The following is an 18200-nucleotide window of genomic DNA, read 5'->3' as shown; positions in this document are numbered from 1 at the left end:
CCTCTAATCATTGAAGACCTTGTTTATGTTTTTTGATGTTGATGTGCTGCAGCACAGTGGATTTCCTTTCTGCAGCAGCTTTAGTATCACACAGTTTGTAAAGCAATATTGTTTCATCTGTACAGAACACTTTCTCACCATATTCAGGAACAAATTTTTTCAGTTTCTGTGCAGTCCTTTGCTACACTTTAGGCATGTTGAAAATTTTGATTTCACAATGAACACAAATCATTCAAGACCGCTCCAACTCTTTTGAGTTCTGACGTAATCTCCTATTTTGCAATTTTGCTGTTGACAAGAAGTTTCTTGAACTTCTTTTTGACAGTTCTTCCTCCAGATCCCTTATTCTGGATTCAAATTGCTCTTGCAATCCCTTCTGCTCCTGCTCGAGTCTTGCCCTTTCATTCATCAGCTCATCGATGCTGACGTCTCCAACTTGTTGGATCGAAGGCAGAATCGAAAGGCAAAACACTAAGGCAACAGTTGTGGGCAAAAACAGTGTACTAGCAACCACAGATTATTCTCTTTTCTCTCTCTCTTTTCTCACAATATACAATACACAAAATACAATACAAGATTGGGTGGAGTATCACTGAGTATGTGTATACTATACACAAACTCAGTACTCGCTGTTTCGTAATCACAGTCCACTACACTGTTTAATAAAACTATCCATAGAATATTTGCAGCACAAATACCAGAGCACACCAAGGTGGCATGGCATGCCATTTAGAAATCAAAGCCCTGCCATCATCTTCAATATAATTTAATTTGAAATATATCTCACGATCCTATCACTGGCGTACATGGGGAAAAAAAGAAGGCAAACATTGCAGTAGTTTTCTTTTTAGTAAAAAAATAAAAAAAAAAAAACCTTTGGAAGAAAAGAAAAGATGAACCCCCCCCCCTCCTGAGAAAATCCTGCACGTGTTACTGCCCCTACCTTCCAGTCACTGATGGATTAAAAGAGGGCGAGACCCCCCTAAGAGCAAAAAAAAGAAATGTTCTCTGAGGAATATCCCATACCCCTCCTGAGTTTGTTGCATCTTCCAACCAACCACCCCACCCACAAAATTGCATTAATCTGCCACTGCTTCTGGGGCCGTGGCACACTGTTTGAGAATCTACTACAGTATAACTGTTTTAAGAAACTCGCGTGAAAGCACAGATCTATCCTCCCCCCCAAGCAAAATGTGATAGTTCTTGAAATTTTCGAAACTTCAATATGTGCATTCAATCAGTCCATTGTTAATTGCCTATACCAACGTTTTTGATTAAATAACAGATTCAAGAAAACTTTGACTGAAAAACGGGAACGACTCAAAAAAGGTTGTGACAAAGAAGAAAACAAAAAGAACTGGGACTATCCTAGAAAATACAGGCAAAATGTTGGACATATGGCCACCTTATTCAGAGTGATAAATTTTTAACAATTTTTAAAATCACCCTGTCCCCCTCCCCAACAGCAAGCTCTAGATCCGCCCATGCTCATGTGTGTATGTGTTGAAACATTGTGCAAAAAATCTGAAAACGTACATTCTAATTTATGTGAGGCATATTTCAAAATAATAAATAACTAAGTGGATATTTCCCCCCACCAAATCCAATCATACCCATTAAACACTAAATTTATCAAATGTTTTTTTATTCCCTGTGTGTCCACCTCCTCCATTAAAAAACGCACTATATCGGCATCATTTCAACTCTGATGTTACATTGGATTTAATGATACATGACTGTGTTCAAAATCATCAAATTATTATATCGATGTGGGCTTTACATTGGTGTGTGTGATTTATTAGAAATTGATACATTGCTCAGTCCTAATTTCAACAATCCTTTGCAACATCCAATAGGGTTAAAAATCTTATCTATTGGGAGTTTTGATATAGTAGTTGTGGATAATGTTTTTGGCAGAACTCAGTTTCACAATTTCTGGAAAGAGAGTAAAAGAAAAAGAGCTAAAGTCTGGTTAGACTCTGCATACATCATTTGGTTTTTATTTTGAGTATCTACATCCACAGATGCAATGGCTCCATGCAATCTTCATACTTTAACTTTTTTAAAAATCAAAAGTTGAAATTTTGTAAAAACTAGAATCAGGTAAAACTTGGAGTGAACTGTCTAAAGAATACAGAGTTGCACAGAACAATATTTTAACACTTGCTAAAAATAAGAAAACATTTTGTCAGCATTTGAATCTTTTTAGGATTCAAGCAGGAAACACATAAGAAAATCAGACTTCACTGATGTAAAAGAAGCAACTCTTTTGTGGTTTGAATCTGCTCAATCTCACTCAATCGCATTATCAGGACTAATAATTCTAGAGAAAGCAAAAGATTAGACCTATTGTAGATTGAATTAATTCATGAAGTTATTAATCGTACAGCAGTCCACAGCCTATCATTGTCGTGGAGGTAAATATTTGAGCTTAAATATTTTATGTATAACATATTTCTATAGACATTTTAATGTAAAAACACATCTTAACCTTTTCCCATACAAGAAGTGGCAATAGATTTGAATCATCTGTATTAGACGTATAGGCGATAAATGCGGTGGCCTGGTGCACACATAAAAAAAAGGCAGAAAGGAAAAGAAATATAAAAAAAAGAAACAAAGGTGGGGAGGAATAGTACAGAGAGTAGATGATTAGATAAGAAAGTATTAGTAGCCTCTTCCTTTTTCGCCCTCACCTACAAACTTGTTTTGTAGGCTTTCACTTCTTTTTCTTTCTTTGATGTACAGTATATAATAGAGGGATTAGTTCTGAGCAAGACACACTATATGTGTGTGTGTGTGGGGGGGGGGCGAGATCACTAAACACAGGAGTATAGAAAGATTTTTTTTTTTTTTTTATCAAAGAAATGTACAAACATACATATACAAATAGAGACAACTTTTCATCCAAGGTGAACATGAGTGTCACATACTGGATGATGGGTTATTAAAAAAAAAAAGTACAATGTGTGAGGGGGGAAATACCTATATATAAACACTTTTACATAAACGCAAATATAAATGGGGAGGGAAATTGATAGTTGAATATCAAATAGATGGGTGAAGGGGGAAAAACAAAAAATTAATAGTAACATCATTGTGGCAACGCATGGTGGGTGCATTTTAAATATCAAATTTAGAGATAATAAATATGATTTGAATAATTGAGCTACTGTCAGAAAGGCAAAATATTTAAAATGTTGATAAATATAATGGGAGAAAATCAATTACTTTAATTAGTGTGAGGGGCAATTTCTTTAAAAAAAAACAGAAGACTAAAAGTGCAAGGAGATATCATCAATAGACAATAAATATCTTTTGAGGTACTTCTTGTACTTGTAAAGAGAGGAAGCATTCCTAATTTCAATGGGCAGAGAGTTATAAAAATTAGGTATTAGATAAGAGAAATGAATTTTTTTTATGTTTTTGTGAACAATTGGCAAAGAATATGTAGCGTTACGCCCAGGGGCGTAGCCAGAAATTTCGTTCGGGGGGGGACCACTTTCATTTCGGGGGGGGACCAAAGTGACAGAACAATGGATTTGGCCATCTTTTTCCCTTTTTTCGGTCATTTTCTCACATTTCGGGGGGGGGGGGACCAGACCCCCAAGTCCCCCCCCCCCCTGGCTACGCCCTTGGTTACGCCTAGCAGAAGATCGAGTGGATATTAATGGTAGGGAGTATTGACGTTTAAAGAGAAGTAACAGGGATTTATAAAAATATAAGTATCTAAGTGGTAGAATTTCTATATTTTTGAAGAGAGTAGTGGAAGGAGTATAATAGTCATTAAAAATTAGCCTTATAATTTTCTTCTGTAGTGATATAATAGGTTTTAAGTGAGTCAAATAGTCACTACCCCAAATAGGTAAACCATATAATAAGTAAGAATGGAATAGTGAGTAGTAGAGGGTGATTAAAAAAGAGCGATTAACAAAATATTTTAGAAAATAAAATTTATATACTGTAAATCTTAATTTTATTTGTAGATTATGAACACGGGATTTCCATTTCATGTCAGAGTCAATAAAAATACCCAGATATTTTATAGTATTCACTTGTTCTAATTTATGACAGTTACAATCAGTGTTAATGTTACATGCAGGTTTATGAATCATAAAGTCAATATTCAAGGCAGGAATGTTATGCAAAGAAAAGTTAATATATTTTGTTTTCGAGATATTAAGTTGAAGATCATTTGCATGAAACCAGTCTCTAATTTTTATCATGTCAGAATTTACTGTAATTTGGAAAGATTCATAGGTAGCAGCAGAATAAAGTATGACTGTATCATCCGCAAACGTGATTATCAATTTTTAGATTACATAAATCATTTATAAATACATTAAAGAGAAGGGGACCAAGAACAGATCCCTGGGAGACTCCTCGGTTAACCACTAAAAATTTACTGGAATGAGAGCCACATCTTACTCTCTGAGATCTGTTCGTCAGATATGACACTAAGAGATTTAGGGGGATGTCTCTAATTCCACATGCCTCAAGCTTATATTGAAGGATTTCATGATTAACACTGTCAAAGGCTTTTCTTATGTCTAGGAATACAGCTATGGTTTTTCTAGATTTGTCAAGATTGTGTATTACGCATGTACTAAAATCTAGTAAAGCAATTTCAGTGTTATGATTAGCAAGAAACCCATGTTGATTAGGAGAAAAAAAATTAGTATGAGAGAGAAATGAGAGTATTCTTTTTTTAGAACAGTTTCAAAAATCTTGGAAATAGAAGGTAAAATGGAAATAGGCCTATAATTACTTAAATCATTACGATTTCCTGATTTGAAAATTGGGAAAACAGTGGCAGTTTTCAAAGAGTTAGGATAAACACAGTTTAGTATGCAGTTATTTATCAAATTAGTAAGTATCATAATTAAATGGTAAGGAAAACATTTAAGAATCAATGAATTAATCATATCACTAGAAACCGAATGAGATAACCGATTTATAATAGAAATGATTTCTTCTGGGTAAGTTGGGGAGATGAAAAAAGATCTGTTAGAATAGGGGACATATTTTTTGTAGTTATCTGACAGTGAAATGGGTGATGAAACAATGTTTACAAAATGATCATTAAATTTATCAGGAAGCACTTGGGGTTCAATGTTATCGGGGAGGGGATTGCTACAATTTTTACCAATTATGTTATCAATAAACTTCCATCGTTTGAAAGCAGTATCACATTTTGAAAACTGTTGAGAGAAGCAAAATTGTTTAGAAATTTTGATTTTGTATTTTAGGTAATGTGTGACATTATAATATGCAGTACTAACCTCCTGATCATATGGATATTTTTTAGTTTTAAAATATAGTTTCTGTTTTATTTTAATTAAATGTTTTATCTCTGATGTAATCCAAGTTTTATCAGTCCATCTGGAAAGGTTAATATCACGATACGATGTATGGTTATTTATGATGGTTTCAAGTTCAATTTTCAACAATAAATTCATCAAAAGCACCATCACTTTGGGAATTATTTATGCAAAGTGTATAATTCTGTAGATATGGCTTGAGTTGGGAATAATTAACAATTTTTTTTCTATAAACGTTGAATTTTTGTACCGGACCAGAATTAATATTAGAGTATGATAATTTACATAGAATCGGATAATGATCGGTCAAATTTGTTTCCCAGACTACAGATTCAGAAAATAAAAGCCGTGAAGAATTTCTTATAAAAATATGATGAATGCATGACTTAGAGGAAGGTCTGGTGATTTGAGATATGGGTAAAAAACCATTGCTTGACAGAAGATCGAGATATTCATAATGATTAGTATTAATTTGATCCAATATGTTTATGTTAATATCACCAATAATAATTACATCACGGTTTTTTATATTACCCAATAAAATTTCAAACTCCTGGAGAAAATCTGAAATAGTGAAGGCATGAGATATAAATACAGGTTATTAACCTTTTACCGGCCGAATTCAGATTCCAAGTGATTTTCATTATTTTTTTTGTTAATTTCTCCTTCGGATTTTTTAGTTAAGAGATATCAATCGAGAAATTGAAGAAAAAAAATTTCCCTATGCGTTTTCTTGAATGTTCCCAATTGGGAACATTGGCCGGATCTGACTAAACATAATTTTCACAGTGAAGCCATCTTACAGGATGATGCAAAATTCGTCATCATTTAATAAATTTATTTTAAAAATTAAAGAATATACATATAGAATTTTAAAAATGATGGAAATAAATTTCTCTCGAATACACTCAAAAGACATGTATATCTGGATTATAATAAAGAGCTTATGATGAGCTGAAATGCTGGTCTAAAATTCACAAAAGAATACATACATACATACAGGTTTAGGTTTATGTATGGATCCCATGGTAAGTTGGAAAGCAATCTAAATGTAGTCTTTTTTTACATTCATTGCATTGTAGTCTAGCATTCGCATTGCACAATGCACATCTTCCTTGCGAAGATTTGATGAGGTAATGACCGTCACATTTCCTAAGTGCGAGTTGGTAATGAACTTTTGGTCCTGGTCTTGTTCCATCTTTCTTTGGAAGCAGTCGCAGAAGAGTCATAGTTACTTCTCTCCGGAACTCCAAATGAGTAAGCTGACTACTTTTTGAATGAGATGATTTATGCAACAGCCATCCAGCCACAACTGCCATGTTCAATGCATTAGTGAACAGATTCCACCACCATTTTTTGCTACGAAGTTGAGGACGATAGCTGCTCAACATTCTGTCCAACAAGTCCACTCCACCCATTCCAGAATTATATTCATGAATCAGATGTGGTTGTTGTATATTTATTTTCTTCTTTTTTTCATGAGAGTATCTTTTTGCCGATTCATTGGTAGATGTGAATTGTAATTCGATGCTACTGTAACCACTGCAATGTCGTTCCATCTACACATGAATACCGAACCATCAGTACAGTAGTCAAAGGATCCCCTTTCACTTTTCTTCATTTCCTTTGAAGCCATTAGTGGACAGTTTCTTGTGCGATTTTCGCGAACTGTTCCCGTTGCCTTTATCTTTTTCTCTGCAAGTGATTTCAGCAAATCATATGATGTAAAGAAATTGTCAAAAAATACTTCCACTTGTAAAGGGTTCATCACTATGGATAGAAGGTTATTTACAACTCTGGTACCTAAAGGCACAGGCTCTGATGACTGCTTACCAACATATATTTCCATTTTATATGGAAAACCATTATTTGAGCAAATCATCCAAATTTTAAATCCAAAGCGAATCTGTTTTCCCCGTATAAACATCTTACTTGAATGATGACCGTAATATGGTACCATTGATTCATCGATGCTTAGTGTATCATGGAACAACCCAAACTGAATAAATTTTTCATTTAATTCATCATAGATTGGTTGAATTTTGCCCAACTTATCACCGGGTTGCAAGAAGGAGTTATCCATCAAATGGAAGTTCTTTTTTATGTCTCTAAATTTATTCCTCGGCATAACAGTGGGGACGATCGGTACTGCTGTGTCTTCTGAAGTACCCCAATAATCATTTTCACTTGGTATTCCGTGATACCCACTTAGCAAAAGCAATCCAAAAAACTGTGCGATTTCTTTCCACTCAGTTTTGAAATTCGATCCATGTTGTGCGGCATAAATATTTGTCATCTCAGCCAAGTAACTGAGGTACTCTTGCGATAAAAATTTGAAAAAAATATCAATCGAGTCGGCTTGCACTAGCTCAGGAAATTTATCGACAATTGCTTCAGTAGGTTCCCTTCCTATATTTTGGTCGAATGCAGTACTTTTTTTCCACTTCGGTTGCATGAATTTTAGTCTTTTCACACTTGGGACATTAGCACATGATGTTTTCCTATTTTTTGACTTGATATTAATCTGATCTTTGGAAGGCAATTTTGATGTAGAAGGCATGTTGATACGATCTGCAGATTCACCCACAAATGAACTACGTGGTGATCTTGAAACACTTAGATATCCACAAACATCTGCAGGAATTACCGGGCCAAGCATGTTGTCATTGATGTCTTCCTCATCTGTAACCTGCTCATTTTCATCAGGCGGTAGCTGACAGATTTCGAATTCTTCATCAGAGATATCTGATATATCAGAATCTCTCAAACTAATTAGAAAGTCAACAGCTTCCTCTGCTGTTTTGAATATTTTAGCCATGTAACGAGCATGAAAGGAACACCAAGAAAAAAAGCCAGCAAAATAAGCTACTAGTATAACAGACAAGATGGTAAAAAGAGGTGTAGATAGTCACAAGACCAGATATCAACTGAGAACCAAAATAACAATATACCAACAAAATCACTCAAAACATAGAGGGAGGGAGTGGGGGGGCAAGGTCGGTCACAGAAAAAAAGGGGATGTGCTACATGTAAACATCGTAATGTGAAATTTGATCCTTTTCCCTCCTTCTGAGACACACCAGAGAGAGGGAAAAAGCAATAAATTGTTTTTCGGAATGCCACTCCTCTGCATTGCACTTAGAATAGTCAGTAGTGGCCAATGTTCCCAATTGGGAACAATCATAGGAAAAGTTCCCTGGAATTCCAAAAACATTTTATTTTTACTCACTGAACATTTCTTATCATTCTTGACAATATTATATATATAAAAAAAAATTGAGATGCATGTGTGTTTACAAAAACTATTTTAATAATTAAAACATAAACTTACAGATATTTTTCCTTGAAAATGGGTGATTTTAGAATAATAAATTGATATGATAAACGCTGAATCGAATAAATTTTGTCTTTTCTAAATTAAGTTCAGAACCTTACATATTCATGGGAAAAAAATCATCTATTTTCGTGAAAGAAAAATATTTTTTTTGAATTAATCAAAAGTATGTTCCCAATTGGGAACATACAATCATACATACACATACAACATACACATCAATTGGGAACATTGGCCGTTAAAAGGTTAATAAATTAATTGAAGGTTCGAGTAGCTGAACAATTTCAGCAGTATTAATTTGTACTGGGTCAGTCGAGACAAATCCAAGGCAGGTTTTCGAGAAAATGCACACACCACCAGAGTTATTATAGGATCTGCAGCATGAAAATTTCTGGAAGCCATTGATATTATAAAGTTTTAGCTCCTCCTTTATCACCCATATCTCAGACAAGATTAATAAATCAATGTTATCAACAAAATCATCAATCAAAGCAATCGCCGCTGTGGTGGTCAAGTGGTCATAGTGATGGACTCGCATCGCGGGGACCCGGGTTCGAGCCCCACCAGTCACCACAGTGGTGGTCGGCTGAAGTTGGTTTTCTGTGGTTCCCAACTTCAAGGAGCCAATCTCCCCGTTAAAAAGTCTCGTCACAGAGAGCAATAAGTCCTACAAAGAGTACAAATATTCAGTCACTACACATCACTCACTTCACTTCTGAGATATAGATGGCAGCACTGAAAAACCATACACAACACTAGATACACACTCAGACTGTTAGGTACACACACTTACACTTCCGGCACAACTCACTAGGTAGTAAATTGCCTATGGCAATAGACCTGAGTTGTGCTCGGTTTGAAAAAAAAAAATCAAAAAATCAAAATTAGCTCTAAGGCTACGAATATTAAAATGAATGATGTTAATTATCATAAGAATGAGAAACTTTGCCTGGTTTTAATTTATACAAAAATTGCCACGTTTTCAAGACAATTAAATTCAATTGGTCGAATGGTCGACGCGTTTCGGCTCTTCAATGGAGAGCCATCATCAGGACCTTGGGGTCAGAATTCACACGAATGAGTCGTGGAGGGGTGATGTTTACGTCTGGTCGTCCGAAGGAAAAAAAAAAGCAACACACACACACAATTCTGAATTGAATTTTCTCGAGGGATACTTCATCAGAACATGCCAGAATTTCCTCGTTAATGATGGAAGAAACACGCCACCATTTCGTCAGCTTGGACAGGCTTTATTAACCTCAGTCGTGAAAAAACTTTCAACACTTTGCAACAGATAGCTCCCCAATTCGCATCCAAAGACCACTCAGACACAGCAAATACAAAGGCGAACTCTTCGGACGACCAGACGTAAACATCACCCCACCACGACTCATTCGTGTGAATTCTGACCACGAGGTCCTGATGACGGTTCTCCATTGAAGAGCCGAAACACGTCGACCATTCAACCAATTGAATTTATTTGTCTTGAAAACGTGGCAATTTTTGTATGAATGATGTTAAGTTCAGTAATCGAGTTAACAGGATGATTGGTGGCATTACATTTTCCTAAAAACTTTTCAAGTTCATGTGGGGTGCAGATACTATGACAGTGTAAATCCATAATATTATTTTATATGAGTTAATCAGTCAGAATACCTGTCTATAAATATAAAGTTATAACTGAAAAAAAATATGTAAACAAAACCAGCATGCATATGTAAAAAAAAAAAAATTCCAGTTTAAATCAATTGAAATAGTCCACATTTTGCTCTAGTATATTCATTACCTTAATGAGAATACCAAACTTGTTGACGTAGTTGTAAAGTGTATTTAAATAATTATGTGCATTAACAGAGAGCATAAACTTTTGAGGAGACACTTGATTTGTCAATTAACCAAAAAAAAAAAAAAAATTTAACGTATATGAAAATAAAATATTAAGAAATATTATACAAATCCTCCAACAACTTTACTCGTATCACTCTTGATTTCTCATGCTTTCTAAGATGGACTTTGCCATCACAGACCCAGCAAAAGTGGAAATCATTCTCTGATTTGAATTTTTTGCATTCATACAACAGTTGTTTCGTATAAGGAGCTAAATGTTCATTTATGTAAACTTGATTAGGTTTTAAAACACTAGAAATCTCGCATATTTTTTTCTCAAGTGCAGCTCTCAAAACAATATCACGATTTTCCTTGGTGTTAAACTTGCTGATAATTGGTTTTATGCGGTCCTTACGTATAGTTGGTATACGATGAAAAGCACTAATACAGTCCACCAGATTAGGAAGTTCCAAAAATTGCAGCAGAGAGTATTTTAGATCAGTCACATTTTCGTTTGATGATTCTGGCAAACCGGTAATTTCTATGTTGCACTTGCGGGTGTATTGTTGGAGGTCCACAAGATCGATCTTTAGATAATCGAGTTCAGATTTCAGATCTCTATTTTCCATAGTCAATCGCTCTTGCTCTCGTTCACATTCTGTAATTTCAGCCCTTTGTTTTTCCATCTGTCTAGTTATGGATTGTAGTGATTTCTCATGCTCAATTTTTTCTGCTATGAACGATTTAATGGATATTGTATGATTCTCAATCAGACCAGAGATTGCCAGGAGGAGATTGTGACCTTCCGGAGTTAAATCACCCATAACATTTTTTGCAGTGTCAATCATATCTATATTCGGAATTTGATTGCTAATAATTGGATCCCATGCAGATGAACTATTTGTAATCTTGTTAAGAATAGATGGAGAGATGTTAGACGTAGTTGTGTCTTGACTCATAGTAACAATTGGATCGAGACATGTAAATTCAGCATTTGTTGAAGCTGAGGCAGTCTGAAGGCAGGTTGAACATTTCCAATTAGTGACTGGTTTACGCAACTTTCTGAATGCGGGTTCAGCATAGCCAGCACAAGAAAAATGAAATTTCACACTTATTGCAGGATATTTGATCATCAATACAGATGATGTTTTCATCACATCTCGGACAGCAGCACAATTTTGATTAAGCACAAATTTTAAAAAAAGCTTTTTGAAAATAGCAAAAATGCTGCTCATTTGTTCATACATCTCTACAAAGATGGTAAATTGGGGAGGATTTGTAATATGAGAAATCAAAACATAGTTAAAAAAAAGTTTTTGTTGGTAACACATCAAAAAAAAAACTCAATTGATATGCATACTTCTTTGTTGATAAAATTTTAATGTCACATGTCTGCGTGCCTTACAAAATTCAGTTTTATACTGAATTAGAAAAAGTAATATATATATATATAGATATAAAAAATTCAAATGATAAATTTTCTACATCACGTTCTTATTCTAAGTCTGTTGATCCAGATTCATTGCATTCAACACTTCACATTGTTTAAAACGCCATCAATTCTGCCAATCTATTATGGTGTATCTCTAGTCTTCTTTGTGAGGCTGTGTCCAGTAAACTAGTTTTTTATGAACTCACTTGCAGTATTATAGCATTCAATCTTTACCAATGATGCAATCATGGAATATGATGCACTACGTCTGTTCCCTGATTTTTGTAAATTTTGCTTGTCCATCTCAAAGCTACTAATTATATAAATTTTTCACGTCTGTTTTGAAGGGTTTGTTCCAATACAGATCCACACTTTAACAAGATTTTTCCTCCAATGAGCTTGATGCGACCACCAATAGAGATGGCTCCTTCATTTCCAACCCAACTTATTAATGGCAGTAAATTGCAATATAGCGATGGCTAGAATTGATGTTTGGTGAAGTAATATTGATCCACTGGTTGTGCAATTTGCTGTTAATCCACTTGGAATGATGGAAAGGCTAGTGTCATAGTGATATTTGAGGCTTGCTTTGATAATGTGCTTGAAATGGGCTGATGCTCTATCCATGAAAAGTATTCACTTGTGGCTTCCTTACTCTGGTGAATGTTTATCTATGGCTCCCCAGAATATACTAACAAAGTACCGCTTCAGAGCATTTAACAAGTGTACACGAATATTGTTAGCTCACCTTGATGCCCCTAACAAATGTTAGCTACATTCCTAGGAGTTGTGACGCACCCTATGAAAGTCACTGTGTTAGGTTTTTTCCCCCCATACTTCCTGTTTATAGTATAACAGTTCACTCATCATAGAGACTTCTGTGACAACAGTCACCACAGCATCCTTAGGAAAAACATTAGAAATATATATAAACATAGGCTTCAATTTTTCTCCCCCTGCAGCAAAGAGTAAACTAACTTGGACAAAGGGAAGTTAAGTTTGAAACAAAAGTGTTTGGTTTATCTAGTATGCCAAAAAATGCCAGATTATGAGCAGGATTACTTTTATAGTTTGTAAGTTCAGAACAAGAACAGAAAATTTTGAAAATAAGAAAATGTTTCACAATATACTACCACGTGTGAAAAAGCTGTTTGATTACAACAATTAGCTTCTTATTTTTTTCAATATCCATTCCAGTAATTTAATATTTCTCTATAAAATGGCAAACAGATACATTAAATAGACAATACATACATAATAAATTTTACCTTTTGGTTCCAACCTCTCCTTGTTTGGAAGAATTTTCTCTTAACTGGTTGACCCTCATGTCCCAACTAGGCCGAAGAAGTAAGGTTTTACTATACATAGGTGTAATATGTTTCAAAAATTTATTTTAATTTATGATTCTTTTCAGTTCACACATTTGTGAATGGATGTGTCAGCTTGCAGTTTGGTTAAAAAAGTCATCAGAGGAGAATGGTAACTGGTTCTTTAATGATAATTACAGTGGATCCCGTTTATTACATTTTACCACTTGACCTGACTTTTGTGGTCGCAACTTTTACTAATACACATTGTGATTTCCAGTTTAAAGAATTTTCTCCTTTACAACATTTTTTCATGACAGTTTTTTGAACAACTGTTATAAGCGAGATCCACTGTATGTATATTTATTTTACTTTTGCAATCTATACGTATACTTCTTTGAATTGTAAAAATGCAAGCCAAATTATAAAAAAAATTAATAGGCAAAATATATCAATAAATAACCCTAGAAAAAAACATGTATAGTATATAAAAATTGCTCAATTAGCTATAGAGAAGAAGAAAAAATTTCCCACATATGTAAATTGTTCTAGTCTTTCAAGTATATGTGTATGTATACTCCTAGCAAGAAAAAAACAATCAGTTGAAGAGACCTTTGTTTGTTTATCTCGTCTTGTGAGTCCAAGTGCTTCTCTTGAGCCACTTTCATCATCTCCATGTGGCTCTGCTGGTAGCTCACGCAGCCGCAGTGCTAGTCAGTCAGAAGATGAAGAGAAAAGCTCAATTCATATTGCAGTAAGTTCTTTGTTTCTTCACTATTCAAGTTCTTTATGTTTCTTCACTAAGTGAGTTCTTTCACTTTATATGTACTTCTATTTTCTAATCACTTTCTACATGAAGTCTGGTTGTTTTATCAGCATTATTCTGCATATCTAATTCATAAAATAATTAGTAAATTTAAAAAGAATTGTTGAGTTTTTTTTTGTTTTTTTTTTTGTATAGCTAAATGCTGTTCTGACTCATAAAGAATCTCTAAATATAAATGACTGTAATATTTAAACCTAGCCTATTTTTTTTGTATGTATACTCATGCCAGAAACAAATTAAGGATATTGATGATTTGGGCAGTTCCATCTTCACACTGTAACGAAAGTGATGTATACATATACAGGGAACCCTGTTATATCATGCCCCCCCCCCAATGCCATTCCAAACCCACTTAGCACAAAAAATTTTCAGCAAACAAATCTTATATTTCTAGGCCTTACAACTGTTAAACTGTGATTTGATATGATGCCAACTTTGTTATAGTGCCAAAATTCTGTGAAATAAATGGTGATGTTAAAGTGGGGTTTGATTGTATTATATAGAACAGAATAGAATATTGTTACGATCTATAGACAATAGATGGCGCGATTTGTTTGATGGCCCTCATAAATATCAAAATCAGTTGATACTGTTTTCGGTTTGGTGGAAATACCTGCTATTGGCAGAGTACTTGTGGGAACATTCGAGAAGGTCCTGCCCTTCCAAACAGTGATTCCACCTCTCCATATGATGGCGCCGCCAACTTGGAAACTGTAAAGTAGAATTTTGTAGAATGTTCCTTTTCTCGAAGTTTCGAGCGACCTATAAATAGTAGGGAGAATGAGAATAAGGGATGCTGGATTCCAGAATAGAGAGATTGGATGAAAAGTTGGTTGTAATTGAACTTTGCGAAAAAGTTGTTAGCTTGTAAATACGTGTAAATTGCTGTTCTGTAAATAATCTGTGTTTGTCTGTCAAACCGCTTCTTGTTCTGCAATCTCAAAGTCTTGTGAAAAATTATCCGAAACAGTTTGGTGTCAGAAGTGGGATAATTCAAGACTTGAATGAAGACGAGAAGAATGGACATAAATGAAATGCGAGAACAGCTGAACCAACTGATGTCTGTGATGGGACAGATGAAAATGGGCATTTTGAACGAGATAAACACGTCCGTCGCTGCCATCAACTCCTCTATCACCGATGTCAAAGAGGATGTCACCACCATCAACTCCTCCATTGCTGAAGTCAGAGAAGATGTCACCACCTCTATTGCTGAAGTCAGAGAAGATGTCACCAATTAGAGAACGACAAATGGTCGGAGGCTTTGTTGCGGAGGACGCTAAGGCAGCCATCATCAGAGAGCTGTAAGATCTCCTGAAGAGTGCCAAGAACGATCGTGGGACCCAGAGAGACAAGTCCTTGGGAAGCTGGAAACGCCACAAAAAAGGCCACCTGCAGAGCGTGCAACGTCCCTTATGGGAGTTGCTTGCCCGGTTCGAAATATCCAGTAATTGTAGTAGCAAACGACAAGTGGAAAATTATCACAACTAAACTTTCACATGAAAATATTTATTAAGTTCGGGCGTTAATTTCACAATTTTAACACAAGATTATTCTACATAAAACCCTCTATTCGATATTGAGAAAGGAACCCTCTCACCAGTTTATGGTCAGTCTACAATCAGTCTCTTATTTGCCGGTCGGGAAGCCGAGGTTGACAGTCACTTCGGTGCAGTGTAGTCTAGTCAGTACCAGCGGAGATCTCTCGGTTGAAGACCGGATCACGTCGATCAGTTTCAGGGTGCCTCTCGGTTGAGGGCCGGATCAGCTCCAGGGGGCCTCTTGGTTAAGGGCCGGATTAGCTCGATGTTAAGTTACTGCATGCACCTTTAGACGAGGCCAGCTGCTATGTTATTTTCCGTCCAACACCAGTAATGAAGTTTTTTCAACTATGAAGATAAAATAATCTTTCGGTTCCAGACCTGCCGGAAAACAAATTCAGGCACTTTAAACTATTTCATTTTGAATAACTATTGGATCATTTTCCCAGCCTAAGGCCAAATGATGTGGTAGCAAGACGGAGAATCGTCCAACTAGAGGGTTCTAGTTTGAATGAACAAAACAAAGGAAGAGAGAGAGTTAGCCAAAGAGGAGGAATTTGTACACCCATTTCATAAAATTTTAGGACCACACGTCCTCGCAAGGCCTTGTAGGTGTCGCTGTGTGAATGTTTTATGTTGTAACGTCATCGCACCTTGTGTTATGTCGATGTGACGTCACCGCTAGTGTTGTATAAAATACGGTTGACAACTCGCTCTTCACTCTTTTTCAGTATTTAACTTTTTACATTATGTATCCCCATTATCCGCTTTAAATTATATAAGTTTTTAACATGTTAACCAGTTCTGAAGTTATGTTTATTTGATTAATTATTTGATTATCAAGATTTTGAGTAGTGACAATTCATGGAGTCAGATGAGTAAATTAAATAATTGTTATCACCATGCGGTTCTAAATAAGTTTCTTGAGGCCACATTCATGGTAGTACAAAATGGTAGACCCGAACTTACAAAATGATTCACCTGATTTCCAAATGGTCAAACCGGACTCGCAGATTGTGACGATGACTACAGAAAACCTGCTCAAATTTTTTTCATCGCTGCTCCTAGTCAACCAGTTATAGAGCATTATCATCAATGTTGTCAAGTATTGTAGAAGGACAGTTTTTAGTCGGTAAGTGAAAGTTTTTTGGTCTTTTCTCGAGGCACGTGCCGGTGTCGGTTTTTGTTGTGGATCTCGGTTTTCGGTCTTGTTCGCTGGCCATCTCACTGAAATTATCTGCCGTAGATAAATTTGTGTACAATCTCAAATTTATTCTAAATTTAAAAAAAAAATTGTTTTGCAAAACAATGCCAGATAAATCTGACACCGTGGTTGGAGAACCCGGTATTGCTCACATCGCTTTTCGCGCAATACCTTTTTGTTATACAGATCCTGACTTATGGTTCTTACAACTTGTTCCAACAAAGTACTTTCATACATGAGCAATCTGGTTCGCTCTCCTCCCGATGAAAACTGTTACTTGACTCTTAAAGATCGAGTTTTGAATTGTTTCGCAAAGTCGGAATCTGCGAGATTGAAATTGCTATTTCAAGAGCTACAACTTGGCGATAAAAAGGCTTCGCAGCTCTTGAATGAAATGCAAAATTTGTCGGGGAATCAAGTTTCCGATGAGGCTTTAGCCACACTTTGGAAACAACGGCTACCAATAAATGTACAACAAATTCTCTCGGTGTGTCAGGACCCACTCAAATCATTGGCTGTCATAGCTCATAAAATTATAGAAGCTTCTCCTTCACACTCAGTTGTATCTAGTGTAGGCCCACCAAGCACAACTCTTGAATCACTGCAGAGCCAAATCGAAAATTTGACTAAACAAGTCGAAAGGCTCTCTCGAACTCGTTCTCAAAGTCGAGATAACCGAAGTGATCGCAGCCGATCAACTTCACGCAACAAGAAAAAAATTAACGATTGTTTAAAAAAATGATTTTTATGTTGGTACCACAAAAGAATTGGTCAAAAAGTCAATAAATGCGTGCAACCATGTCAATATTCGGAAAACTGACTAGCCCCCCCCCCCCCCTGTTAGTGCGACGGCAGGTCAATTCCAGAGGCAAAGTCGCCTTTTAGTTTGTGACAAAAATTCTGGCTTACGTTTCCTTGTTGACAGTGGTGCAGCTATTAGTTGTTATCCAAAGGCCTGTACGAAAATTAATGAGCCGCAACAATCTTGTCTTTTCGCCGCCAACGGATCAAAAATCCTCACGTATGGCAACAAGCAATTTATGTTAGATCTAGGCTTATGGCGCAAATTTTCATTTGCATTTATTGTGGCAGATGTCTCGCATCCTATATTAGGAGCGGATTTTCTGGAAAAATTTGGACTTCTGGTAGACATCAAAAACAAATGTCTTATTGACAAATTAACTGCCTTGACCACTACTGGTCTAAAACGTCCAGGACCTAGTTTAGGACTCGCCATAATTTCCGGAGCATCTCCATACCATAAATTGCTAGGAGAATTTCCTCAATTGACAAGATCTGTTCCCAATTTTGATCCCAAATCCCATTGTGTCACTCACCATATCGAAATGAATGGTCCTCCTGTCTTCGCTAAGGCCTGGCGACTATTGCCTGAAACACTTTTAGCTGT

At 35.8% G+C, this 18200-nt stretch overlaps 1 protein-coding gene across 3 annotated transcripts in view; it reads left to right on the top strand.

Annotated features, from left to right (window-relative positions):
• LOC149074659 (CUE domain-containing protein 2) overlaps positions 1–18200 on the top strand; it is a 130771-nt gene that overhangs the window by 50085 nt on the left and 62486 nt on the right. For all 3 annotated transcript variants that reach the window (XM_089247097.1, XM_089247096.1, XM_089247094.1), the window contains exons 4-5: positions 13329–13393; positions 13806–13975. In XM_089247097.1, coding sequence (XP_089103223.1) covers positions 13329–13393; positions 13806–13975 — 235 coding nt within the window. The remainder of the gene's footprint in view (positions 1–13328; positions 13394–13805; positions 13976–18200) is intronic.

Source organism: Pholcus phalangioides, unplaced genomic scaffold, assembly GCF_987345545.1.
Source record: "Pholcus phalangioides strain wild (caught in Gottingen) unplaced genomic scaffold, Ppha-v1.0 ptg000017l_1, whole genome shotgun sequence".
NCBI lineage: Eukaryota > Metazoa > Arthropoda > Arachnida > Araneae > Pholcidae > Pholcus > Pholcus phalangioides.
This window is presented reverse-complemented; position numbering and strand designations above follow the sequence as displayed.